The sequence below is a fragment of the Lutjanus erythropterus genome, unplaced genomic scaffold (assembly GCF_056507025.1).
Source record: "Lutjanus erythropterus isolate fLutEry1 unplaced genomic scaffold, fLutEry1.hap2 Scaffold_193, whole genome shotgun sequence".
In the NCBI taxonomy this organism is placed as follows: domain Eukaryota; kingdom Metazoa; phylum Chordata; class Actinopteri; order Lutjaniformes; family Lutjanidae; genus Lutjanus; species Lutjanus erythropterus.
In genome coordinates, this window is record NW_028146670.1 from 19269 (window position 1) to 46669 (window position 27401).

General features: G+C 39.1%; 1 protein-coding gene across 1 annotated transcript; it reads right to left on the reverse strand.

The window, feature by feature from the left end:
* Window positions 1-16359: 16359 nt before the first annotated feature.
* On the reverse strand, window positions 16360-26376 carry LOC146303953 (uncharacterized). The gene is made up of 5 exons (XM_084714319.1): window positions 26071-26376; window positions 19227-23715; window positions 18014-18164; window positions 17701-17876; window positions 16360-17609 (listed from the first exon to the last, which is right to left on the reverse strand). Exons 1-3 carry the CDS (start codon window positions 26374-26376, stop codon window positions 18157-18159), a joined length of 4803 nt encoding a protein of 1600 aa, XP_084570445.1. The 3' UTR covers window positions 16360-17609; window positions 17701-17876; window positions 18014-18156.
* Window positions 26377-27401: the final 1025 nt, after the last annotated feature.

A 27401-nucleotide genomic window follows, 5' to 3' on the forward strand; every position in this document is an offset into this window, starting at 1 on the left:
TCTAGCGATGACATCACCCACTCTAAGTTGCAACATTCCACGCAATACACACCCATTATAAATTCTGAGAAGGGCTGAAAATTTCATGATTTTTAAACAGCTGGTGTAGAAAAACTAAAAGAGATATGGAAAATACAAATCGGTCACTGAAAGTCGACGGCGATGTCAACGTTTCAGAGTTGGAATGGAGTTTCTACGTGAATGTATGAGGTGGTGAAGCGTGGGTGAAGATGAGTGAGTTTGAAGGATTTTCTCATAGACTTCCATTATAACCAAGTTTCAGAAAACACTGAATATTTTGGAAAGTTTGAATGGTATTGAAAAGTTGAATCACATGTGAAAAGTCAAGGAATTGCTGAACATTTTCCAGTTTGAATGGAGTTTCTAGCTGAAAGTATGAATCGGTAGTTACCGTTTGAAAAAAGGTGAAGTTTTGTGATCTTTTAAGATTCCCTCATTCATTTTCAATGGGAAAACGGTTTGGGGAAAAACGGGATATATCTGGGAATGGCGGTGGCGCCCCCTATGTGCCAATCTCAAAATCTTTTTCAGGGTGTGCTTCCAAGTCTTGTTGTGGACCTACCCACCAATATTGGTGACGATAGGTCAAAGGGTGTGGGAGTTATGGCCAATCGATTCTAAGCTCCGCCCACAGCGAAGATTCATCGGTCCGTGGAGGCCGTGTTTTTTGACCAATCTGGCTCATTTATAATAGAAATGCGTCTCGTCATCCCCCAAAGCCGTGTACCAAATTTGGTGTCGATGGAGTCAAAACTGTAAAAGTTTATTCATTTTACTGTTTTTAACATTATTGAAATTAGCAAAAATTCTGTAAGGGCGGTGTTCATGGTGCAAGAGGCTTTTTTGTAGAGGATAATCGGGAGGACGTGTGTGTAAAATTTCAAGTCAATAGCACTTGCGGTGCAGCGGGCAGAGCCTTTTAAACTTAAACTCTATGTTATAGCGCCCCCATGAGGCCAATTGGGACCAATTTTTTTGAGCAATATTTGGATGTCATTTATAGTCCATGTACCAAGTTTCATGTCCCTAGGTCCTTCCGAACGCTTAATGACGAATAGGCCACGCCCACTTGCACCTGTCAACATGGCACTCATGATCTTGGTTAATAGCCACCCCTAGAGCATGCATACCAAATTTGGTGAAATTCCATCCAACGGTCTTTGAGATACAGATGTGTGGCATTTATAGCGCCCCCTATAGGCTGAGCTCAAAATGCTTTGGTAGGCAGCTGCCAAGTCTCATTGTGGACCTATCCACCAAGTTTGGTGATGATAGGTCAAAGGGTGTGGGAGTTATGGCCAATCAATTCTAAGCTCCGCCCACAGCGAAGATTCATTGGTCCGTGGCGGCCGTGTTTTTTGATCAATCTGGCTCATTTGTAATAGAAATGTGTCTCGTCATCCCCCAAAGCTCTGTACCAAATTTGGTGTTGATGGAGTCAAAATTGTAAAAGTTTATGTCATTTTACTGTTTTTCAAATTATGCAAATTAGCAAAAAATCTAGTCAGGCGGACCTTCATGGTCCAAGAGGCTTTTTTGTAGAGGACATTGAGCTGGACCTGTGTGTCAAATTTCAAGTCAATCAGACTTATGGTGTGAGGGGCGTGGCCTCCCCAAAAAGTCACGTTTAAGCCTTAATTACAGCGCCACCATGTGGCCGACTGGGCTCATATTTTAATAAAAGTTGATGCACATCATTTCCAATCAGTGGGCCAAGTTTCAGGTTTCTGGCTCATTCCAGCTCACGGGAATTTGAGCTCAAGCGGCAGACAACAAAAAATAATAATAATAAACCGGTACAATCTTAGAAGGGTTCTACCCCTTCGGGGTTAGAACCCTAATAATAAATATAGCCGCAAGCGGCAATTTGCGGGTTCTAACCTGTTCCGCCCCAAACCAGCCACCGTGACCCTCACCACCCAGCGTGACCCTCATCTGCCGTAGTGCAAGAGGTTCCCCACCCTGTCCCCGAAAGCTCCAAGCAACACATACTCTTTCCAAGTCACACATTTCTTGAAATCGGCTTTTCAGCCAGCCTACACGCTAATGACATTTGTGGTATACTTTCACACAGAGACTCCATTTGAACATCAAAACATACATTGAAATTGTACCTATTGATGTGTATTTCAAAGTTTCAATAGGTATTTTAATGTTTAAGCAATTGCAGTTCCACGATCATGATAATTTTGGGAGAAATGTGGAGATAATAATGGTTGTGTATGGGAGAGGCTGTAAAATATTCTGTAAGGCTAAAGACATAGATGTTGAGTGTACTATTATGATTTGACCTAAATGAAGGTAAGTGAAAGTTCAGACAGGAAGACCGTCTCTTTAATTAAGTATACCTCAAAGCCACTTCTCTGTTTTCCAAATTTGACCGTGCTGTGACACACAGACGATTGGCCGAACGGCTGGAGTCGATTCAGCCAATCGCCGGTCGGCAATGGCACAGTCATATTTAAATACACCGAGAAAAGGCAGAAACTGAGCCAAAAGTTCCTCTCAAACTCCAACTGTTTCAACTGTGCTGTGACACACAGACGATTGGCCAAACGGCTGGAGTCGATTCAGCCAATCACCGGTCGGCAATGGCACAGTCATATTTAAATACACAGAGAAATGCAGAAACTGAGCCAAAAGTTCCTCTCAAACTCCAACTGTTTAATGAAAAACCGTAAGTGCTACAGCTACAAAAAGCACACCGTCGGGGAGAGGACGAGATGCGGATCGCAAAGGTGTAAATTTCATTTCTGTGGTGTGAAAAATGAGGCCAGAGCCACGATGGACATAACTGGAACGGTCTGCTTTCTTCCAGAAATTTGGGCTCTCGCTTAACATGGGAGCGAATGGGGCAGGTGGTCGGACTTGTTGTTGTTTCAGACCACCTGCAGCCAAAACCCTAAATACCTCAAAGCCACTTCTCTGTTTTCCCACTATCCTCTTGCTCCACCCTTCTTCACATAATTCAACAAGTCACAGTCTGCCATCCTCTCTCTCTCCTCTATCAATCAGTCATTAGCTGTCAAATTTCCTCTCTCCAATTACTCGAGTAATCAAATAAGAAATATTGTTCTGCATTTTTTTCTATTACATTACTTTTACTTTATTTAATAACAATGGTAATATACAAAAGAAAAGATAAGACAGGTCTATTAAATGAACAACTATAAATTGCTAAAGTAAAAATACTCAGCATAGTAACTTTACTTTTAATGTAGATTTACTTTTACTGTATTTACTTTATTTTAGCACAAAGGTAAAAGTAAAGGTAGTAATGTCTGCAGAAACCACAAACAGAAGAGTGAACTAACTCTTTTAACTGAAACGGTCACCAGAATGTTTTGTTCACATGTTAAAATCACAACATTTTTCTTCTGAGCAGGACAGACACTCCCAGACCCCCAGAGGACAGGGGACTAGTTTACCAACATGCCACCTTTTTCTCCTTTTATGAGTTTGCACGTCTGTATTTAGTAATAAAAAAGTAGCGATAAGAATACCATTAAAGTACAACAACAGCAATAAAAATGTTGATTTTTCAAAAAAGGAAACAATAACATGCACAATTTTTAAATTGTAATTAAGTAAAAACACTAATACCACAATGTAAAAATACCTAAATAAAGAATCTTATTATTTTTCCATCAAAGCAGGTCAGTGATCAGTGTTTCAGTGACTCTCTGTGGTTCAGTGAATAGTGTTTTATATATGTAAGTTAAAATAGAAGCGTCCCGTCAAAATTTAAATCTCTTAATAATTTATTGGTTATAGGTCTGGGTCCATATAGGACGGCGTGTGGGTCCGGACTTGGACCGTGGTCCACCATTTGGGGACCCCTGATCTAGACACTGCTAAAGACCTTGTACCCCTCTTGTATTGAGAGCCTGCTGGCATACTGTATGATATGGAACCTGCACTGAGGCTAACAGGAGGAGGCTCTATCCATCCATCCATCCATCCATCCATCCAGCTATCTGTACATCTATCTATCTATCTATCTATCTATCTATCTATCTATCTATCTATCTATCAAACAAATAATACTACTACTACTACTACTACTAATAATAATAATAATAATAATAATAATAATAATAATAGAGTCATTCCATGAAAATGGCACAATTTGAGTCCCTCTCACCTCTTATGGTGTATTTCATCTATTGGGTCACCAAACTTTATATTTAAACAGCTTTATATATACATTGAAATGCACCCTTTAATACAGTGTAAAAAACTGAACTAAATTTTATCTTTTTATGAGAAATAATACAGTTTTTTCATTTGACAGCACCTATTTTGTCATGTCCCTCATGGCCTTGATGAAAGTTTACTTTGAAAATACCAAATAAAACTATTTAAAAAGTCAATAAATTTTTATATCAACCTAAGCATATATTTGTGCTCTTTTGCTGGTAATGTTTATTTTTTTCAAATTTAATTGTTAATTATTCATTAAAATCACAATTATTTCTGTACCTGAGTAACCCCTCAAGCCCGTTACACAAATGATCCCACGCCTATAAATACAATGGTGTGATCCAGAATTCCATATACATCAGGAAGTGACATCACTGAAGTCTTTTGGACAACAGGACCACAGAGACAGGCAAGTTGCTCCCATCTTTTCCTTTATTTTAGTCATTTATCTTGTGATATTGTGGTTGTCAAACTCAATGACTCAATGACTCAACACCGTAACATGAAACAAAGACTGAAAACTATTACTTATGAAAAAGTTTTTTGTTATTTCATGAATATATGGTGATTTTGAATTTCATGCATGCCATGTGCTCTCTGTCTGGTATTCACTACATTGAGCAGCGGCCATTTTGTGCAAAAATCTCAACCCCCTCACACTCAACCCTGTTATGTGTTTGATTGTAAGGGAGTTGAGATTTTAATACTTTGGTTGTGAAGTTATCCAATTATTTAAATTAATTATTATTATAGTCAATCAACATTCTTATACTGCATGCATGCTGAATATGATTTATGTTCCATGTTAAAGATGCGAGTAAGATGGGACCAACAACAGCAGCAGAAAGGCAGAGGAAGTATCGGGAACGCCTTAAAGCTGATCCTGAAAGAAGGGAGAGATACCTGCAGAGTGAGCATGAGAGGTGGAGAAAGAATGTAGAGGCAGGGAAGAAGAAAGCAATTAATGAACTGAGTAAAAGAGAACAGCGTAAGAAAAGAAAAATGTAGAGAGCAGCTTACCATAGGAGCAAGGAGAGGAAAGAAGTGCAAAGAAAAAGCAAAGAAAAATGCAAAAGAAAAAAGGTGCCAGCGTTCAAAGAAATCTTCGGATTCACCACAGTCGAAAATAACACGACTCACTTCAAATTACCCCATTAAACCCCAAATAAAAAAAACCTTACTTTACCATGAATCACTCATTCAAGATATTAGGAATAAATACAAAAAAGCCACCAAGGACAGAGAAATGCAGCTGATTGCCAAAGTCACGACAGGGAGAATTATAAAAAAAATACAGGTTGCAAAAATTTGCAAGTGACTCCCTCGGATTTTCAAACAAGAGGTTGAAGGTTGAGGTTTTCAAACAAGGCGATGATACAGACAGACACATTGAAATCGTTAACTGTTTGATTATTATTGTTATTAGTTCAACCAGTTCATCAAGTTTAATTGTATGTTATTGGAGCAAGGATGAGGTGACTTTTAGCACACCTCATGAGGCTCTCTTATGCCTAGACACCCACACACACACACACACACACACACACACACACACACACATTATGTTACATTTGAGCAATTCACTTTACAATGTTTGTTTGTTAGTTGTTAATATGCTGTTGTGGTTGTTTTTACTTTAGATTAATAAAACTTAATTCTACTGCAATTTGTATCTGGTGTCCTTCCTATGGTTACAAAATGAGATATAGTGCTAATGGAAAGTCCTATACATTGAATCTGAGAGTAAACAACTCTTTCTATGTAAAGCTGTATTTGTGCCTTCAACCCCGTTACCATCTTCAACCCTGTTATGCTAGTCTCAACCCTGTCACACCTACATTTTCATATATTATTTTCTTAAAATGTTGAAAAAATAATTTAATGTTTGCTGATTTGTGTCTAAAATATTGAGTGCTATCATATGATCATTGATTTTGATTACAATTCTTAGTTAAACTAAATTTTTGATGAAAAATGACAAGATTGCTTTCACTTATTAGTTACATTTCACGATTTAAGAGATTAAAAATGTGTGATTTTATGTCATTTTTCTATTTAAAATTATTGAATTAGTATGGGGGACATCTGATTAATGTGAAAATATTGATTTCTTTAGAAATACATTTTATGATAATATTCAGAGAGCCTCAAAGTGTCCATAATGGGGTTGAAGAATTACAGTCACCACATCTTGAAATAATGATCAATAATAAAAGAAAACGAATGCCTGAGATGGGAAAATGCATTTTTCTGATAGTTAAATATATCCTTAATGATGTGGGATATACATACAAATGATACATTTTGGTAAAAAATGTGAAAATATCCAAGTCCAATTTTGACCATTCTCATGGAATGACTCAATAATTAATATTCCTTATTAATTAAAAATTCCTCATTGTTTATTCTTGTTGGTAGACACATTTTGTTGAATTAAATCCACATGGCTTTTTCACTCCTTGTGGTCACAATCAGCACAGACAGAAGACAACAGGTAACACAGGCGTTGTAGACACTCGGGGTGGCGCTGTTGTGTCCAGCGCTGGCGCCAAGGTATTGACGTCACGTGTATCCTATCGTATGATTGATAAGTGAATGATTATAATTTAATACACATAAGTCTAGGAGTTCTACTACGTTTTCTTTGAACCAGCATCAATCAACCGCGTCATATAAAGATGCCAGGGTAAAATTAATGAGTTTATAGTTGCCATTGGTGGTGGCTGTCCGTCGGTGAAATAGGTCCGGGCTGTACATTTTTGGAATACACGTTTACTGTCAGTTAAATTGAGGTCACATTACAGTTTACATTGGTTATAAAGGCTGAGTAGTGTAGCAGTTAAAATACAGAACTCGTCACGGCCAGTTTGCCTGAAGGATTTTGACTCGGGAAAGGAGTCTCCGCCGCCGTTGTTATGGCAACCAATGACGCCCGGTGCAAAGCCGGGAGACATGACAAGCAGTCGGATAAAATTATCGCCAAAGGACTAATAAGCATAAGCATAATAAGAAGCACCTCTGTTATTTGGTTTTGTGTCTCAAAACGGAATAACGGGAAAACGGCCGTATTTTCGTAAATCCGTTTAATTTTGAAAACGAAATATCAAATTATCAAAAGGTACACGGAATGTACAGGGACCCAGTAGATTGTAGTCTATCCGTGAATCATTTTTGTTGTTTTATTTTCTGACTTTATCGCATGTGTATTTTATTTCTTGCATTTTCCCCAAATGTCATTAGTGTTTGTGGACGAAAGCATAATGTCTAATGAATATCACAGAATGAATGGGATGTTTGACGGCCGTTTGTTTAGAGACACTTACAAAGGCTAGGGCTTGATATGAAACAACTGGAATTCATTGTGTAGCACCATTTTTTGGGATGACATGATAATTTTCTGCAAGTGCAATATTCAGGCAAATAGCTGATGGTTGTATTAAACTATGCTGGGTTGGTTATGAGCTAACAAATTGAAACTGTAGGTTTTAGTTCAGGAAAAAAAGATGAATGAAGAGATTTTCTTGAAAGTGAACAAGTTAAACATTTATTTTTCAGATAATCAAACAATGACGATAAACAGTCATTTCAGATGGTTAAATGCATGAGGAGCAAAAGCATATTGAAGGTGATTTAACATAGAAACAAATTATTAATGAACTCAAATGGCGTTAAAAACACAACATTTCTAAAGGTGCAAAAAACAGAAAAGGATAAAGGCAAATGTTTACCAGTTGACTTTTACATGTGATTGGATTTTAATAAAATAAAATAAAATTAAATTAAATAAAATTAAATTAAATTAAATTAAATTAAATAAAAAAAAAAACGGGGGGGGGGGGGGAGCAGATTATATTAACAACAGAAATTAAACTGACCTTGAAAGGAAACATGAAACATAATGAAGTGAACATTTTCAACAATAGATAACTATGAACAAGGCACTTTTTTTTTTTTTTTTTTTTTTTACCACATTAGTCTTTAAAGAAGTCATCCAGATTCTCCCATGAACCACCATCGGAACTGTGCTCAGTCGTGGTGGTGGGAACAGCGGGAGGCGGAGCAGGTGCGGCAGTGGGACCTTTCTCGATTTGGGACAATTTCGTAATGAAACGTTCCCCGTTGAAAGAGATTTTGAGTTTTTCCAAAGTCAAGAAGTGAATTTCTAGGCTTTCCTTGTCCTCCAGTAAGTGTGTCAGACGATTCGTTTGCAAGAATGACTTTAAAACAGAGTTGTTAAGAGTCAATGCTACTTCCACCCCGTCGACCCCAACGTGCAGGACACCGCTGGTTGTGGCCAGGAAGTGAGAGCTTTTGCGCAAAAGCTGACATCCTTCACAGCGCTGAAATGCCTGCCTGGCGTCGAAGGAAGCGGATTGCCTCCTATAACACGATCTGCAGTTGAAGTTGCTGGTCAGTTTGACGCCGAAAACTTCGCTTTCAGTTGTGTGAAGATTGTCGTCGTTGTCTATGGTGAGCGGGACAGTTGTTGCTGGGACAGAGACATTCTCGATCTCCACAATGGTGGAATTCTTAGTTGTGGTGAGGAATTTTTCTCCTTCGTACTCCCTCACAGACAGGTTGGTGAAGGCATAGGAGGTGTGCATCTTGACAGCCGACATCTGGGAGTCCCACAGCTGGAGTTTAATTTGCGCACTTTCGTCTGCGATGATGATGCTAAGCATGTTGCTCTCCACACCCCGGCGTTGGATCGTCTTAGGAGAAGAGCCCATTGCCAGAACCTTTCCTTTGACCTCGCCAATCTGAAAGAGACCACACAGGAGAACCGTTGTAGGAAATTAAAATGACAGGTGAGGATGCTGTCGTTTTGTCCCTAGTTCGATATTGATTTTGTAATTGGCATTGTTCTGTTCATAATTAACTTACATAATGGGAGTGTGGAATGGTCTTGATGTCATCTATCTTCTTCCTTTGACAGGCGTCTGGCTTTTTGTGCGGAAAGGAGACTTCTGTGACTTCGACTCTTGTGAATCTAGAAGTCTTGAAGTCGAATCCTTTGGGGTTTCTGTAACCTGAACGGGGAAAGCAAGGTTAGTAAAGCTAAATTGCGAACAACATTTGAGATCCACCATTACAAAGACGCATTTCTGTTTTGCAGGCTATACTTACTTAAACATCTGGTGATGTTCGTCACCTTGATGGAGGTGAGATTCTCGGCTGCCTGGGCGAACTGGCGATGTAATTCCGTTTGAAAAACTACTATGTCATGGTATTCTGTTCTCCCCGTCTGCAGAAGGGCGTTGAAATATCGCGTCTTCTTGGCCTCGGATGTCTTCACCGGTGAGAGGTTGTGGATGTAACCCACTGCAGATTCGCTGTTGTCGGGGGTCCGCACCCCAGCGCGTGTAGATGCCATGTTGTCAGAGTTTGTGAAATTGTTGTTGGTAAAGACAGCTTTATATAACTTTCAGATGTGTGTTGAAGTAGGAAAAAAAATCCCAAAGGTGTTAGACGCAGGTGTCCCGTCAAAGAGTGACAGCTACATGACCAAAATGATACAAAGCCCATAAAGCTTTCAGACAGTTAGACGCCGCTGCACAGCGCACATGAAAAGATACATGTTCCAAATACATGAACACATACGCACGTAGATGCCTCGTTTTGTTCTTGTTTTTTTTTTTTTTTTAATATATAAGGTTTTTGGATGGGGCTGTGGCGGTCAAAGGTGTCATCACCCTGTCTGATATTGATCAGGCGTGATATTGTTAGTTGTAGAGTTCAAAGATGTCTATACCCAGACGTCGGCCCGATGAATAAAGTTGCATCGGCAAGACGTATTATGGAGAGCATTTGCTCATTGGGAAGACGTCGCCGAGACATTGGCATTTAGTAAAAAAAAAAAAAAAAAAAGCCCTCCAGATGATGTTTGGATGATGAATTAAAGATGCTCAGCGCAGCTTCTCTGCAGCTTCTATACGACCTTTATTTAGGTCGGATCATTCCATTAGTAGTAAATATCTCTCTATCCACAGTCGAAATTAACATGTATTTACCTACTTAAAATGTGATAGGAATATGGCAATATCATAATAAAAAAACAATTTGCTTGACCACTATAGTTTCCTAATATTGTCTGTGGATAAAATAAAGAGACAGGTACGATTCAAGTTCATAATCATAAATTTATTTCCAGCAGCATAGCCAAAAGCAGCACAAAAAGGATAAACAGAATAGAAAACATAAGGCAGGTCGGGAGACGCACACAGGCAGCAGGGTCTGGATTGCTGGGAGACGCAGTCTGCAGGGGAGGGCGGGTTGTTCAACTTTAAGCTGTGAAACAGAATACGGCTAATGAAAAAAGAGAAGTTTCATACAACCATCTTTTTTCCAAGCACTAGCTAAGAAAATATTTCCAGCAGACTAATTCAAATCACTTATCTACAACTTTATAGATAAAGATATAGATACATATTGCCGTATGATGGCTTACAAACAATTATTCTAAAATTGGCTAAAATCAGCTGATTAAAATCGGCCGGGCCCTATTCAGTGCTACGTTAATGTGTCACACACACCTCACTGGCAGGACAGGACGGCAGTTTGACAGCCTAGGATGGTGGAAGTGGACGCAGACCCTCCTTGAACGAGGAAGATAAACAAGAACACAAATGACACAATGACACGCCTTTAAAAGAATTCAAGTATTTGCCATACCTCCCAAATAAACATATACAAATAGACAAACCAAGAAAAGAAAACAGAAACAAGAAAAAGTAATCAATATTACTGTTAGCCTATATGAGTAGGGCTGCACCTTATGTTTTAATTTTTAATTAATTTATCAACTAATCTAAGAATTATTTTTTAATCATTTGATTAATCACATAATTAATTTACCTAAAATAAATATTAAATAATAATAATAATAATAATAATAACTTCGATTCATATAGCGCCTTTCAAGACACCCGAGGACGCTTTACAAAATAGAGGCAAATGAACATAAAGCTCATTAGAATAATAATGGTGGCATATTTTCAAGTTAGTCTATAAAGTTAGATTTCCAAATCCGTGTATTGTGGAGACGTGTGTGCGCCAAAGGCGAGACGCGCACGCTGTTAACTTTAATATTTACATTTTATATCTGATGGCTAATATGTTCAAAGGACACTTTAACAACCGACACTCCTGTGTGAGAAAGAGACCGAACGTTAATTAAGGTGTTTTGTGATTGTGGAGCCGTTGCGCAGGTGGTTTTGTTATCTTACACCAGCGCAAGTGCCATCTTTGACACGTCTTCAAGATAGCAAATGACCTCATGCCCGGTCTGGGTGGCTGTGGGTAAAAGGTCGGCGCGGCGCGTTTGCTACATTGTGCTCGGCGCATTGGAGTAACTGCACCTTAAGTGTTAGACCAAATAAAAGCGCGAGGTGTGGTCTTTCAGCACAAGATGGCACTTAGCGTGTTTTGCCGAAACAGACACACTCTTCACAATCACAAAACATCTTGATTTTTTTTTTTTTCATTCCTTCCGGCAGTGTGGATTAGCAAAGCGGTATTTGAACATATTTTCTATCAGCAGTAAAGTGTAAATATTAAAGTTAACAGCATGCGCGTCTCGAGTTTGGCGCACACATGTCCCCACAGTCACAGAATACCTTTCATCAACGTTTAACAGCCGTGCGCGCATGTGTGTCTTTTAAGATAAACTCACTAATAAAGAAAAATAATTGATTTTGTGATTATAAAGGTTAATAAATCTAAACAGACCTGTAAAGTGGGCAGGGGATGGAATGTCAGATCATCTAGTCCAGATGTGTCACCATGATAACTGGAGCAGCTGTAGTGTTTGTGTCTGCGTGCTTGGCAAAATCACACAGAATCTTCTGACGCTCATTTCCGAGCATTGCAGAATACCCATCTGCTGCAACATGCAGGAAGTTTCGGCGTGGGTCAAACCGCTGTTGAACAACTGTTTGATTAAAATAGTGTGTGTTTCCCAGGTCCGTGTACCTTTTGATAGTTTGATATTTCGTTTTCAAAATAAAACGGATTTACGGAAATACGGCCGTTTTCCCGTTATTCCCTTTTGAGACACAAAACCAAATAACGGAAGTGCTTTCCCGTTTTCTCTTTCAAAACCAAATTACGGAAAAACCAAATTGAAAAAAACGGCCCAATTTTGATTTCTGCCAATTCATTTTTTTTCCTATTCTTTTTGATATAACCGTGACAACGACGGACCGGAAGTGGAAGTTAAGTGCAACAACTTCAGAATAAAACTTTAGCGTGCTAATCGCTAACTTCTTATATTATAGCCTGTCTTTCTACACCATATGGTTCACATCTGTTTTATTTCTGTGAAAGTATAAGAGCTGGTTGTTTGGAAGAATGTGGTCGATTCAATGGAAAGCTGCAAGGAATGCAAATTGTGTTTTTGGCGATAATTTTATCCGACTGCTTGTCATTTCTCCCGGCTTTGCACCGGGCGTCATTGGTTGCCATAACAACGGTGGCGGAGACTCCTTTCCCGAGTCAAAATCCTTGAGGCAAACTGGCCGTGACGAGTTCTGTATTTTAACTGCTACACTACTCAGCCTTTATAACCAATGTAAACTGTAATGTGACCTCAATTTAACTGACAGTAAACGTGTATTCCAAAAATGTACAGCCCGGACCTATTTCACCGACGGACAGCCACCACCAATGGCAACTATAAACTCATTAATTTTACCCTGGCATCTTTATTTGACGCGGTTGATTGATGCTGGTTCAAAGAAAACGTAGTAGAACTCCTAGACTTATGTGTATTAAATTATAATCATTCATTTATCAATCATACGATAGGATACATGTGACGTCAATACCTTGGCGCCAGCGCTGGACACAACAGCGCCACCCCGAGTGTCTACAACGCCTGTGTTACCTGTTGTCTTCTGTCTGTGCTGATTGTGACCACAAGGAGTGAAAAAGCCATGTTGATTTAATTCAACAAAATGTGTCTACCAACAAGAATAAACAATGAGGAATTTTTAATTAATAAGGAATATTAATTATTATAATTATTATAATTATTATTATTATTATTATTATTATTATTATTATTAGTAGTAGTAGTAGTAGTAGTAGTAGTAGTATGAAACATGACTGTCAAACAGTTGAATGGAAGTAGATCAGCAGGTTAATGTAGCTCTATACCTGTAACTGTGGTAGCTATGTGACTGACAATTTGAAGAATCTAAACACATAGCTGATTTTAAAACAGGAGTACAGACAGTCTTAAAATTACTTAAATGTAGAATTACAGGGTTTGACATGTTAACTCTTTACTGAATGTTAGGGTGTGTTTACGGTAACTGTAATCTCCAGCGATCCTGACATGGGCCCAACAATGGCATTGTTTATTCTTGTTGGTAGACACATTTTGTTGAATTAAATCAACATGGCTTTTCCACTCCTCGTGGTCACAGTCAGCACAGACAGTCTGGTGCGTGTGTATGTGTTGTGAAATCTTTCAGACAGGTGTCGGGGTCCCAGTTCAGTCAGAGTTTATTAAAATATCATGCAGTGTTGAAGCAGTGGACTTTTGTCACAGTTTGAGTTTGATTAGTAAATGTACTACATTGAATGTCATGAGTAACCATTCATCATTGACAGATTAAAATCCCAAATGTGATGATTTTACATAAAGACCTTGGTTGGTAGCTAGGTGACATAACAGAGAACGATGCTAGAAAGATTTCTCCCTCACAACAAGGAAAAGGCTCATCATTGTACTTGCTACAAATGAAGCTGATCTGTTGACATGAAAAGGTAGACAGAAGAACTACACAATCCCCATTGGTGCTGATTTTGGATGATGTTTTGTTGTGTATTCTGGGGTTGTCTTGTCACATTGTCATCACATAGACCAAGACCAAATGTATGTGCTGTTGTGTATGGTGGGCCCTGATGAAACTGATGGTATAATGTATTTGTGACACTGGATTTGTCATGTTTCATAGATCATCACAGTGACTCTGCTGCATCTTGTTTTTGTATGGTGTCCCTGGGCCAAGCAAGCTCTCCCGACAGTAGAAGAAAACATGGGAGGAGGAGGTTTTTGGAAGAGAGACCTTGTGCTTCATTCAAGCACGGGTCTTCAGACAACAGTCAGGCCGTCATCACCAGGACAGTCTGTGAGTCCACATGTCCATTGTGGCCCCCATGCTCAACTGACACAAGTATGGTTCTCAAGATAGTATTAGGCATAGCATGGGCTTGACAGTTGTGTTGTGTCTTAGCTAATGTGTCCGCACATGCACATGCACACAGACACACACACACAGACACACAGACACACACGGACACGCACATGCACACGCACACACACACAATTTAGCATTATATGTTTTGGCCAATTGACAATCCCAAATATAGGAATGTAACAGTTTTAGTTGTCATCATTTACTCCACCTAGCAGATGTAAGGTGTTATCAATAGAAGATCATAGTTGTAGTCAAACTGCATCAGTGTTCAGTCATCACAATATAAAGTAGTCAATAGTATTTGACTGTTCAAAAATGGGTGTGAAAGACCTAATTTGCCATTTTGACAAGTATGAAGATGGTGACAAATGTGTGGAAAGTTAAGACATAGAGTATGTTACTCTGTGAAAAACAGACATAATAATGTCCTGAGTAAGTGTAGATGCATAAGTTACTGGTCAGTTTGGGTTTTTTTTCTGTTTTGTTTTTTTGGGAGTATACAAGCAAGTTCCTTTATAAAATGTGTAATTCTACCACCATTTATGGCAACATGGTGGGAGCTGTAGTCTGTTCTGAGCTACATGCCATCTGTCATTGTAAAGGAGTCATTTTACTATCTTATCTTTTCACAACAAATGTTGTCTAATGGTTGTTTATAGTAATTAATTGATTTATGCCTTATGTATTTTTCAGATGTGATGGGTAGAGGAGGACATCTTGCTGTGTCTGGAATTCCTGCTGCTGTGTGCCAGTGTTGGAGAACTTTTGTAGAGAAGATGGCTGGCATCTGGCTGAATCGACCATTGTCTGTCTGTCTGTACAGTACTACAGCCTGATCGAAGCATCATTATCTCTTGTCAATTAGCCTTTGAACCCAAGGGTAGAGAGTGTTTTTTGTATTTAGTTGGTTGTTTTGGAATTAGGTTAGAATGTTCTATAGTCACAAACTAATTGCCATGAATCCTATGTATGCAGCCTCATTATATACAATGTACATATGGGTTAACCTTCTTTGGAGTTCATTAGCAAAATAAATTATTCTTTTGATAGCATGAACATGTGTGGGATTGCTCCTTTTGTTATTTGACTCAATCAGTGTTACATGATGATATTGTGAGACATAAATACTATTATAAATCTGCTATATAGATACACACACACATTCACGTCTTGTGTACAGTTTACCCAGGGAGAGAGAGTGAGAGTTTTTAGTGTTGTTTAGCTGTTAGAAAAACCATTTCATAGTTTGACCTGTGTATATGCACATCTTCAGAAATGGTCCCAAGGCTCTGGACTTAGTAAATTAAACAATGTAATTACGCTATTTCCAGTGCTACTGTTGTTGGTCACTCATTTAAACTATAATTTCTGATATCAAAGTCATAGCAGGCATACATCAGTCAAACTACTTTTTTTTTGTAGTAACACAGAACTGTCACAAGAGGGTGATCGGCACATGCGAGCAACCTGTTGACGGCCAAATATCATAGCAAAAGCCTCTGGCAGGAAATAAATGAACCCGGTGTTTATTTTCTGAACTCACATGCTTGATGCAGGAAATTAAACCAAAGTTCCACAACATGTCTCAGTAGATTGTAGTCTATCCATGAATCATTTTAGTTGTTGTTTTATTTTCTGACATTATCCCATGTGTATTTAATTTCTTGCATAAAAAGATGGGCCAGCGGAGAAATCTGGGAACCACTTTTTTGCTTTCACACAAGTCAATTGTACAGCTCTGCAGTCTTTTGGAAATGGTCCAAAATTTTTAACTTCATAGATTAAACACTACAAACATGCTATTTTTTAATGCTAATGTTGTGGATAATTTATTTAATCCTAATATCTGACATTTTACTCATAGCAGATATTTGCATCCATATGTCAGTCAAACTACTTTTGTAGTAACACAAAATTGACACAAGGGGGCAATTGCAAAATTTGAGCTAGATCTCATTGTTGTTACTCAATATTTTCCTGGCCACATTTTACAGTAAAAGCCTGACAGGAAATGAATTGCTTTGGGTTCTGAGTGAAATCTGTTTTCTAAATTTGCAGAGGGTGTCTGATGAACAATGAATACAGGGACTCCATTTTGTTTTAACTACTTGTATTAACAGTTTCACACTGTAACTGAAATACATCCCATGTGAAAATATGGCAGTGTCAGTCATATGAGAAAAAAAAGTAATGTATTTTTTCAATGGAATGAGCTATATGAATATGAAATAATTAATACTTTTCTTATTATTAAAAGCATGAATTAGCACTATATTTGAAAAGTCATGAGTGTACATCCACATCAAGGCAACACAGCATTTCCACACCATTGCAATACATGTCTTTGTTTGGACAATGAATTACATGTAATGTCTTGTAATATCAAAGTAAACACCAAATATCGAAAACAGACATAATGTTGGTATATTGTTAAAAAAGAAAATGAAATAATAAAAACTTGATCACAAAAAAGAAAGAAAGCAGTCATCATTATAATATCAATAAAAAAGAACCTTTTGCAAATATACCAAAATACGCATATTGTTGTTTGTGTGTGTCCTTAAGCATGAACATATATGGTTACTTGACAGATGTTATATATATATATATATATATATATATATATATATATACACACATATATATATATACATATGAATACAACCTGGCGTATCCAAATTTTCCCCTTACAAAATTCAGTGTTCAAATAAAACATTCAAGATGTTGTATATCATGAGTCTATGTCCCAAAAAAGTGCTATTTATTTAGTAAATACAAAGTCTTTCAGCCAAACAGTTGCCTCCTGGTCTGCTGTGTGGAGGGTGGCCAGTTCTCAACTCAGTTGTTGGAGAGGGCAGGCTTCATGTCCACATGGTGTATGACATGGACCAAACAGGGGCACAATGTTGCTGAGGTTTGTAGTGCGGAGGTTGAAATATCCCATTTTGCACCAGCAAGCTTGCTGAGCAAGTTGTTACAAGAGTTCACCTTGGTTGCCGTTACTTTTAAATGATTCTTGAAGGAAAGGGTCCTGTCAAGGGTCACGTCAGTGCTGAATATATGATATTTGATTATTTTGAGCACGGACATGGTAGACCACACTAGACAACGTAATCATGAGTCCCTTTGTCTTTGCCCACAGTCCTGATGTTGCACATCATAATACTGGCTTGGGAAAGTCTGAAAGAAAACAGAAAACATTTGTAGAATTAGTAATTATGGCACATCTATGGGCAAGGTTGGTAAACAGGTTAACTGAGTCATGGCCTACCTTTTCCTGATTGAAGAAGCAATCCAGTAGTTTTACCAGGGCAAAATCCTGCATGTTGATTATTGTAGTGCAACGGGAGAATGGAAGTGCCCCAAGTAACGAGGAGGGCTTTCTGTACATAGTTGACGGTCTGCCCAAGGGAGTTCCAGATGAATTTGGAGATGATGTCTGGGCTCCTAATAAATACAGACATGGCTATAATTTATGGAAACAATTTGAGGTAGATATAGGACATAGGATTAGGAATTGTAAGTGACATATTTAGCATGAAAAGCATGTGAATGTGATCAGTGTGTTAAAATGAGTTACTTACCTTTTTATGTGGCCTTGAACTTGTGATTGAAGGTATTCTGGACAACTTTAGCTTCATATGAGTCTTTGGATTAGGATGTGGTGTTCAAACAGGTGTAGGTTCCACAGCTTTTGATGGGGAATATTGGATGCTTCTCCACAGGTTCAGGTTTCTGTAAGAAAATAATTGTAATGAGGAGATATTTTGAGTCATATGTCATGATATAAAAGAGAAGGCAAAGCAGGTACAGAAAGAAAGAAAGAATGAATGATTGTTTTTGCATGAAACAAGTTAACTGTACTATATGAATTAACAGCCAGTCATACAAATAAGAAAGACATGATAAGTCAAATGATGGAGGTTTACCTGTTGAAGGAGAAGTAGTCTAGTTGCTGGATTGATATGGGATGCTGCCTCAGTGTGATAGTTCAGGACGTGTATGTATGCGTGCGTGTGTGTCTGTGTGTGTGTGTGTGTGTGTGTGCTTGTGTGTGTGGTAAGCTTCCTCAAATATGAAAATGACAATAACAAGGGTAATATTAACAGTGGTGGAAAGAAAGGCTATAGAAAGTGCATTATGTTCCCGGGCATGGTAGGTGTCATATACTCGAAGCATCAGCAGTCTCGGATGTACAGGTGATCAGTTAAATTGATTTTGTCATTTGGTATTAAAACATGTACACATCAGTGTGTATTTCATTGCTGAGCATGTCTGCATTGGCATAATGGGAGACTCTATTTATCTTTAATTTGGATCCCCGCTAGCTCCAACAAAGTGGTCGCTAGTCTTTATGGGGTCCATTGGAGTCTCCCAAGGTATTTTCTTTTCAGCAGACTAATGCTCAATTTCTCCATCAAAAAATTAATATATAGTTTTTGATGCAAGAAAGAGAATAATACATAAAAGACAATCCCATTTTAAAAACATAGTATAATCTGTCCTAAAAATAAATTATGTTGAAATTATTTACAAAATGCATGTGCAAACTTGTGACAGACTTAGAGACAGATGAAAATGATAATGGCAACATTCAATAATGTGTACTACGAAGATAAATCTACAGAACTGCAATACGTACCATTTCATGATAGCTGTAATAAATTGGCAGCACATCCACAAGTATGTTAGCACCATCTTTCACATAAACATGATCAATTAAAGTGCCTTTGTCAGTTGTTGCTGTTTGTACATACTGGGTGTAATTTTGTACAGTGAAAAATCTCACCAGCTTACCGTTATCCAGTGCATTTTCATTAAAGTCTCCCATAATGATTTTCATGCCAGGGCATTGATCAATGAGGTCAATCAGTTGTTTTAGATGTTGACAAAAGATGGCAACAGGGTAACTCGCAGGTCTGTAAACAACAGCAGCAGTCAAGTTAATGCTCTTCACTTGAAATATCAGACATTCAATATTGTAGCATTTTGTAGGCCATATTTGAACATCTTTTGTCACTGAATGATATATTCCAACTCCACCATGAGAGTCTTGTTTCAAGTGTTGCAACTGTGTATGAGTGCTGTCATAACTTTGACCTCGAGAAACGTGTGTGAACTGGAAGCCTGTAAGACAAGGCTGCTGTGGTGGGTCATCAACTCCTAACCATGTCTCTGTAAGGCAAATGCAATCAGCATTATTCATTAGAGTGTTAGTTTCAACATCTGGAAAGTGAGCTTTAAGACTTTGAGTGTTGTGCAATATGATGGTGAAAGCAGATCGTGAGGTGTTGGTGGAAGAGAGAGGTGGTATAAATGGCTGCATTTTGCCAGTTGCTTCTGATACTTTTGCATTGCAATAAATGGCAGATTCTTTAAAGTCCTCAATTGTTAAGCCACTTAGACTTGTGACACGACTTAGAGCGACATATGCTTGTCCAGAGGAAAAAATCTTTTTGAGAGACACAACAACTCTGTCAATGGTTAAGCCTTGTACTTTGTGGATAGTGCATGCCCATGCCAACCTTATTGGATATTGTCTGCGTAAGCCTCCGTTACGGGTAACATGTTCTTCCTCAGGTTCTAGGATGGTTATCGTTCTCCCTTCAGGGTCAATGGTGCGTGTTTTTGCCCGCTGTTTTTGACCAACCCTGGGGTCATCAAATGCCACGTGGATGGAAGTTGGGAAATTTTGCTCATTGTCTTCACTATCTTGATTGGCATTCACCATTTTTGCAATAGTTCCAAAAGCACCGTTTACGAGTCCATCAGACACATCGATGTTTTTCAGCAACATGATACGAGCTCCTATTCCTACATGGATGTATTTCTGGAGACAAGTATTATAAACCTTGTGATGATGGCCATCCTTTATCTGAAGTCTTCCTGTCTCAGCATTTCTCTCATAATCACGTGCTTTTATGGTGACAGACTCTGGACAGGTCACATTTAAGCGTTTCAGGTTATAATCATCAACCTCTTTATTTGTAGCATAAATGTGCAATGCGTCGTTGTCTTCTCCAGTTTCACAACTTTTAAGCATTTCAACATCAGGGTCTCGAAGAGGTGTGTCCTTTGCACGAGTGCGTATGCGATTCAAGGCATGAGCAAAGTCTGAGTCCTTTTGCCTGACTACTTGAGTCAGCTCAGCAATATGGAATTCATCCTCCCATAGGTTTATGTACTTGAAGTCATTGTACAAAGCAGAACCTTTCACTGGGGGCAACTGATAAAAGTCTCCGACTGCAAGAATACACACCTTAGCAAATGCGGTGTTGTCACCTGGTTGCTTGATTTGTCTCAATCTTCCATGTACATATGTTAAAAGTCTGTGGTCAACCATAGATATTTCATCGATGATCAATATTTCAAGGTTTCCTAGTTTTGCACGCAAAGAGTTTATTTTTTCTTCTGTCAAGTTTTTGATGGGTAGGGACAGGTCTGTTCCGATTGAAAATGTATTATGTATAGTATTTGCATTTATGTTGTAGGCAGCTACACCCGTCGGGGCTGTTAGTACAACAGTAGTGGCATCTGGTTGATCAGGATGGAGTCTTTTGAGAATTTTAGTTGACTCATAATAAATAGCCTTGATCAAATGGCTTTTGCCTGTTCCTGCTCCACCGGTAATGAATACTTTTAGGGGCTGAGGATTCTCACCATTGACTTTCTGCAAACACCACTGTCGAACTTTGTAGAAAACTGCAGACTGCTCCTCATTCAAAGATCGTAACAACTGTAAAGCATCAGCTCTTGTCATTTGAGTTCCATTAGCTTCTACTGTGTAAACAGATTGTTTATTTGGCTGTAGATCTGGGATGTTATCATTACTGCACTGTTCATCATTTGTGTCACTGGTGTCTTCCTCTGTTAATTTTTGACATTCCAGTCTTTCAAGCTCAGCTTGTGGGCAAATCTGTGACCACGCATCTTCCAGTTCCCCATTTTCTTTCAACATCTTTTCCGCTTCATCTATTTGGTCAGCTTCTTTCTCAAACAGAGCACGGTTTCTACCCACTATAGATTTGACATTCTCCAATGTGTCGTTCTCATTGTTCACAGCACCATGGTCATAAAAGTCTTTGTATGTTTCAAACTGTGCAGGTTTCAGTTGGCAGTCCAAATAATGGGGCAAAAATAGTTGCAGTATGCTGTGGTGGTAGGCTTCAGATTGCTTCAGTGGTGACAATCTTGGATAACGGATCACAGCAGGTTTCTCTTCATTTGTTCTTTTGGTAACAAAGCCAAACTTATTTTTCAACTGGATCACATTACTATTATCACCTTTGGGGATCTGTGATTTAGGAAGAGCTCTGTACTCTGAGGCAAATGTTGCAAGGCACATGTTTAGAAATGGTGGCGTGTCTGGTCTGTTTTTGTATCGGTCCACAATGTTTTTCATCCATAAATGCTGGTCGTCAGTCTGACTGTTATCATTTTGCTGTTTAAGTTGACTCAACGGTACACTCATTCTAACAGGATGTTCACCAGTTGGTATGAACTGTGTGCCACGTGAACAGTGTTTGAGTGGTAGGCCCGTTAATCTGTAACAACATTCTTGTGCTGAAACTTGTCGGCTTTGCAAGAAAACTGTGCCAATTTTTTTCATTGACTCCTTGGCCTCTAAATTTCCATTCATGGCCTCCTTTTGAGCCTGATCAAGCAGCAGTCCCATTTCTCGTTCACTTTTGAGGGCATATGAAATAATGTACACGACACATGAATATGCATCAACAACAAACTGAATGTCCATGTTTGCTCGCCAGCAGCGAAGTAGATCAGGATTGTACTGGTTTAGCCAAACATCTTGTGGTTTCCGTTGTAGTACGATGCTCGTCCTTTTGGTAAGCTGACAATTTGCTTTCTGAAACAATTCTTGTGATATGCCAAAATATTCAAAAAATTGCTCAGCAGAGTGGAACTTTTGTCTTTGTTCACAGTTTGAGAGTACAGTTTTCATTTGTTCAAACAGTTTCTCCACGCTTTCATTTTCCATGACAACTGGGCGGAAAAGAATTTCCCCTTCACGTGTTTCAGAGCCAGTCTCTTGTTGTTCCTTAAATTCTGCATCAACACCTGGTCTGGTGATAAATGTGCGCTCTGAGACAGGTCTTGGAAAGTTGAATCTGCAATGTATTTCTCCTTTCTTCTTCTTTGCATTGTTTTTGTCACAAGATTTTGCATGGTATTCACTATGTTTCTGCACATCAATTAAATCCAACAGGTCCGGATCAGATGGCATTTGACACGTGACATATTTATCACAGAACTCTACAACTTCTGCATCAGAGTCTTTGTCTATTTTTGGAGCTTTGTCAACCCAAAATACCGCGTGTATGTGGGGCGAGCCACGCATCTGAAACTCCACTCGATAAAAGTAGTCTGTGATCTTGCCTATTGGTGCTGCAGGGCTCTGGATAACATCTCTTAGGAAGCAATGCCATCGGTAGTCAAACATCCTGGCTGCAGTTACTGGATTGTGTTTTAATAATGCGCATTTGTCTAGCCATGAAAGGTCTTCCAGGTTCACTTGTTTACGTTCTTGCCTTAGCATAGCATTCAGCATTTCAGGCCATCTCATGTCAGCAGAGCTAAATGAACAGAACCATGTAGGAATACCAAGCTGTCTTATCATTGCAAACACATCTTTCTGTGCTGCTTGCCAAAATGGAGGTGTTCCTCTGATAGGCCTGAGAAATTTGTAACCCTCATCAAAGTGCAGAATTTTTTTCAAAGATTCCAGGTCTGTAAGCATGTCTGTGGTAACCTTTTCCTTCAAACCTTTATCTGTTCCTTTTCTCATTGCTATTGACACATTTGACAGTATTTGATTCAGTTCTGACATATATTGAGCATAGAATAAATAGTCAGTGTTTTGAGCAAAACGGCCATCTGCATTAAGTATGCGTTGATTGAAATATTTGCATAGTGTTATTCTTTCTGGGCGCTCATCGTGAAAAGTAGGCGCTCCTTTGGGAAATAAGACTGGGAAACATTTGGGTTCATTTGTGCCATCAGACAACAGTCTAATTGGAGAATTCTCTTCTGCTGGGGCAATGGATAAAATGCCATCAAAATGCTGATCTAGTATCTCTTGACCCAAATCCACAGGTTGCAAACAAGAGGATGCAAACATCCCATGCTGGTCTTTAATGTGTGAAAAATCTTGTATTTCTGGTGCATCATCATCGTCAACTTTTTCATTACTTTCAGTCATCTCATCTTCAATTGTTTCATTCTCTGTTTCCTCTAATGTGTTGATCCAGTTTGGGTTGATACTCACATCCTTGTACCATGTATTGTTGAGTATTAGATAATTCAGACCACTTTTGATTTTTGCAGTATCCACATGCATGTCTTGATAGTGTCCTTTGTAGGTCAATTTACGTTTCAGTTTCATCCTCACCAATTTATCCTCACTTTCATCCCTTGGCAAAATGCTGGTCACGTGCGACAGATTGGATGGCACACACACAGTTGGTCCTTGCACAGAGTTCTGGCCTCCCTTCTTCAACGGTATGAATCGGACAAAGGGAATGTGCAGAGAAATGAGGTGTTGTTCCAACTCATTGAGACATTCTAGCTCAGGTGGAATGGGTTTCAAATGCAAGTTGTTAGCAACACTCTGGGCAGGCACTTTGCCCTTGAGAAGATGCCTATCACATGTATGACAGATCCACAATTTGGAAAAAGCCTCATCTTGAAAACTGCAAGTTTTTCCACATAATTTATCACATACATGCAAATATGTACTTGTTATACATTTATCAGCAAGTGCGTTGCCATCAGAACCCACAGCAGAATATTTGTTTTTCATACAGCCTTTGACTTGGTACCTGAAGAGAAGTCTGTGGCAACAACAGCAGACATATTCGGGGCCATTCTTTACTGTTTTATGGAAATCCTCTATGACACAAGTAATGTCAAATTTCCTGTCCTTTTGCTTTTGAACACTGGCACGTTTTTTACTTTTAATTGCATCTCTGAATTTTTCATCAGTGTGATACTTCTGCATTGTTGCCTCACATAATTGTTTCTTCAGATCTGGTGTATTTGCATATCTGTTTTTACTCTGGTCACGAACACTTTGCTGAAACACATGGTCAGAAGCATATTTTTTCTTGCTGTGGTCACGAACACTTTGCTGAAACACATGGTCAGAAGCATATCTTTTCTTGCTGTGGTCACGAACACTTTGCTGAAACACATGGTCAGAAGCATATCTTTTCTTGCTGTGGTCACGAACACTTTGCTGAAACACATGGTCAGAAGCATATCTTTTCTTGCTGTGGTCACGAACACTTTGCTGAAACACATCGTCAGAAGCATATCTTTTCTTGCTGTGGTCACGAACACTTTGCTGAAACACATGGTCAGAAGCATATCTTTTCTTGCTGTGGTCACGAACACGTTGCTGAAACACATGGTCAGAAGCATATCTTTTCTTACTCTGCTCACAAACATGCTGTTGAAACACTTCGTTAGAAGCATATCTTTTCTTACTACGCTCACAAGTATGGTGTTTATACTCCAAGTCTGTATAGTACTTTTTGTGACTTGCATTCCTAGTGGAATTTCTGTATTGCTCATTTGTTGCATATTTTTTTCTTTCTCTTTCTAGATGATTAGCTTTTGTTGTGACATACATTGCTTTTCTCTTCTTTGAAATCTCCTCTTTGTTCGCTGCATAGGTTTCCTCCAAAGCCTTCAACTTCCTCTTTCTTGACCAACGATCTGCATGATATAGTTCTTTCTTTGTATTTCCATCTGAACTTTGTTCATCTTGACCGCCCTGTTTGTCAAATGAGGCACATATGGAGTCGTTGTGTGCATCCTTTACACATGTCACAACATCATAATGATTCCCATCCTTGTGATTCAGGTAAATGGCCTCAGCACTTCTGTTTCCTGCTTGATGGTTACCTGGTATGTGAATGCATGGGTAATGATTCCATCTGTCTGCATTAAATGTGTATATGTCAACCTGCAGTAGGTTAGCAGCTGCCCAGATTTCAATCTCAGTGGCAAATATACCTGAGCATTTCATGTTTGAACTGTTAAGATGATCTGGAATAGAGGAACGGCCAGCTCTCAAGTACTTGTGGAATTCTGCTGCATTTGTTTCCAGGTGCTGAACGATTCCCCGGCGCAATTTCATGTGTCCATTCTCACTTCCTGAAATGGCATAGGATAAAGCTCGAAAGAAACAATTGCCATCACCTGCAATTGATTTAGTTTCACAGACTCTTCCCATAGCTGGCATTCCCTGAGGTGGCAGCTGCTTTGTATTCTCATTTCTCACACCCATCTGTGAACAAAGTCTTCCTTTTGTCACTGCACTCAGTGGCTTGTATGGAAATGACATCTTGGATACATTTGTTATCTCAACATCTGTATTTGTATCAGTGTCATTGCCATGTGATGTGTTCATAGCGCTTACTGGTTGTGGGCTGTTTGCAATTATCTGCACATCAGAATTAGTTACTTCAAAGGAATCTCTCTTGTTTTTGGTTATATGTTCATACAAGGAGTTGGTGCATGTAGCTGGTGTTTTACCGGTATGTTCTCCCTTTAACACAGCACTGTAAAGTGGTCTCTGTATTTGGCTTTTGTTGACATTGCTGTCTGTTACATTGTCTACCTTGGTGGTTGGCATGTCGCAATGTTGCACCTTGTCGCCAGTGATTCTCACCGTGACTCCTCTGACCTCAAATGGCATGTCTTCAAATGTGCGGAAATAAGGAACCAGTTGTTGTGCCAGCTTCTCCAGGTGCTCATACAGCGCTCTGTAGTCGGAGTGATAAACAACCACAGCTTTACCTGTCTTTCCATCCACATGACCTTGACTGTTGCGTTTGTGAGGATCAAATACAGCAAAATGGCCGCACTGCTTGACAACCACACATGTGTTACTACCAAAAGTGACAAAGCAGGCATCATGATCCATCAGTGCTCTTTGGATTGCTATGTCCAGTGGTACATTAATATCTCTCATATCTGAATCATCAGGCTCATCAAAAACACCAACCGCACCACTGAAAGCTGGACCCCAATTTATTGAGAAGTGTGCATCTTTCATTACATATTTATTTGGTAACTCATCAAGAAGCAGATATCCACTTTTCCCACTTATTTGACCACCATCTTTAAGAGTAGTGTACAACTTGTTGCCTTCATTAAGAACAGTGTCAACATCATTACTCTTCCTGTCATTACTCCAGGTTGTTATGCTTTTCAACTCATTCATCATCACTGCTGCTAAACTGTTAGCTACACACTGTTTACCTGCATTATCCCCAAATTGGTAGTGGAGCTGTGAGAATGACCCTTGTACAAAAAACTTTACAGGTGCTTGGGCCATACTGGTTTCAGCAGGAGCACTTTCATCAGGATGGTTTTCTGCAAGCTTGGATTCAGCAGGAGGCGCCTCAACAGCTTCGGTCATGGTGGCAGGGACATGCATTTCAACACACTGCTTATGGACAGGAATATCAGACATGTGATTATTCTGTTCAGGAACATTGCCAGAGTTGGGCAGAGATTGAGCAGAGGGAGGCAGAGAGTGATCAGAGACAGGCAGAGGTTGTTCAGAGGTTTTCAGAGGTTTTTCAGGGTTTTTTTCAGAGGTTTTTTCAGAGGTTTTTTCAGAGTTTTTCATTGTTTCATCAGAGTTTTGCGCTTTTTCAGCATATTTCAGAGTTTTGTCAGAGTTTTGCGCTTTTTCAGCATATTTCAGAGTATTCTCAGAGTTTTTGCTCGCTATCACAGCGTACTGGTGGGGATGGATTTCTCCAGTGCCCAAGCCAGGGTCATCGGGGGGAGGCGGGACACTGGACTGCTTGCGGGCAGCCCAGGTCTTCCTCATGTGCTCAGCACGACGGTTCACCTTGCGTGGCATCTGAAAGACACATGGACAAAGCAACCAATTATTTATTACAATATTTCTATTCCCACATCATTACTCATAAGTGT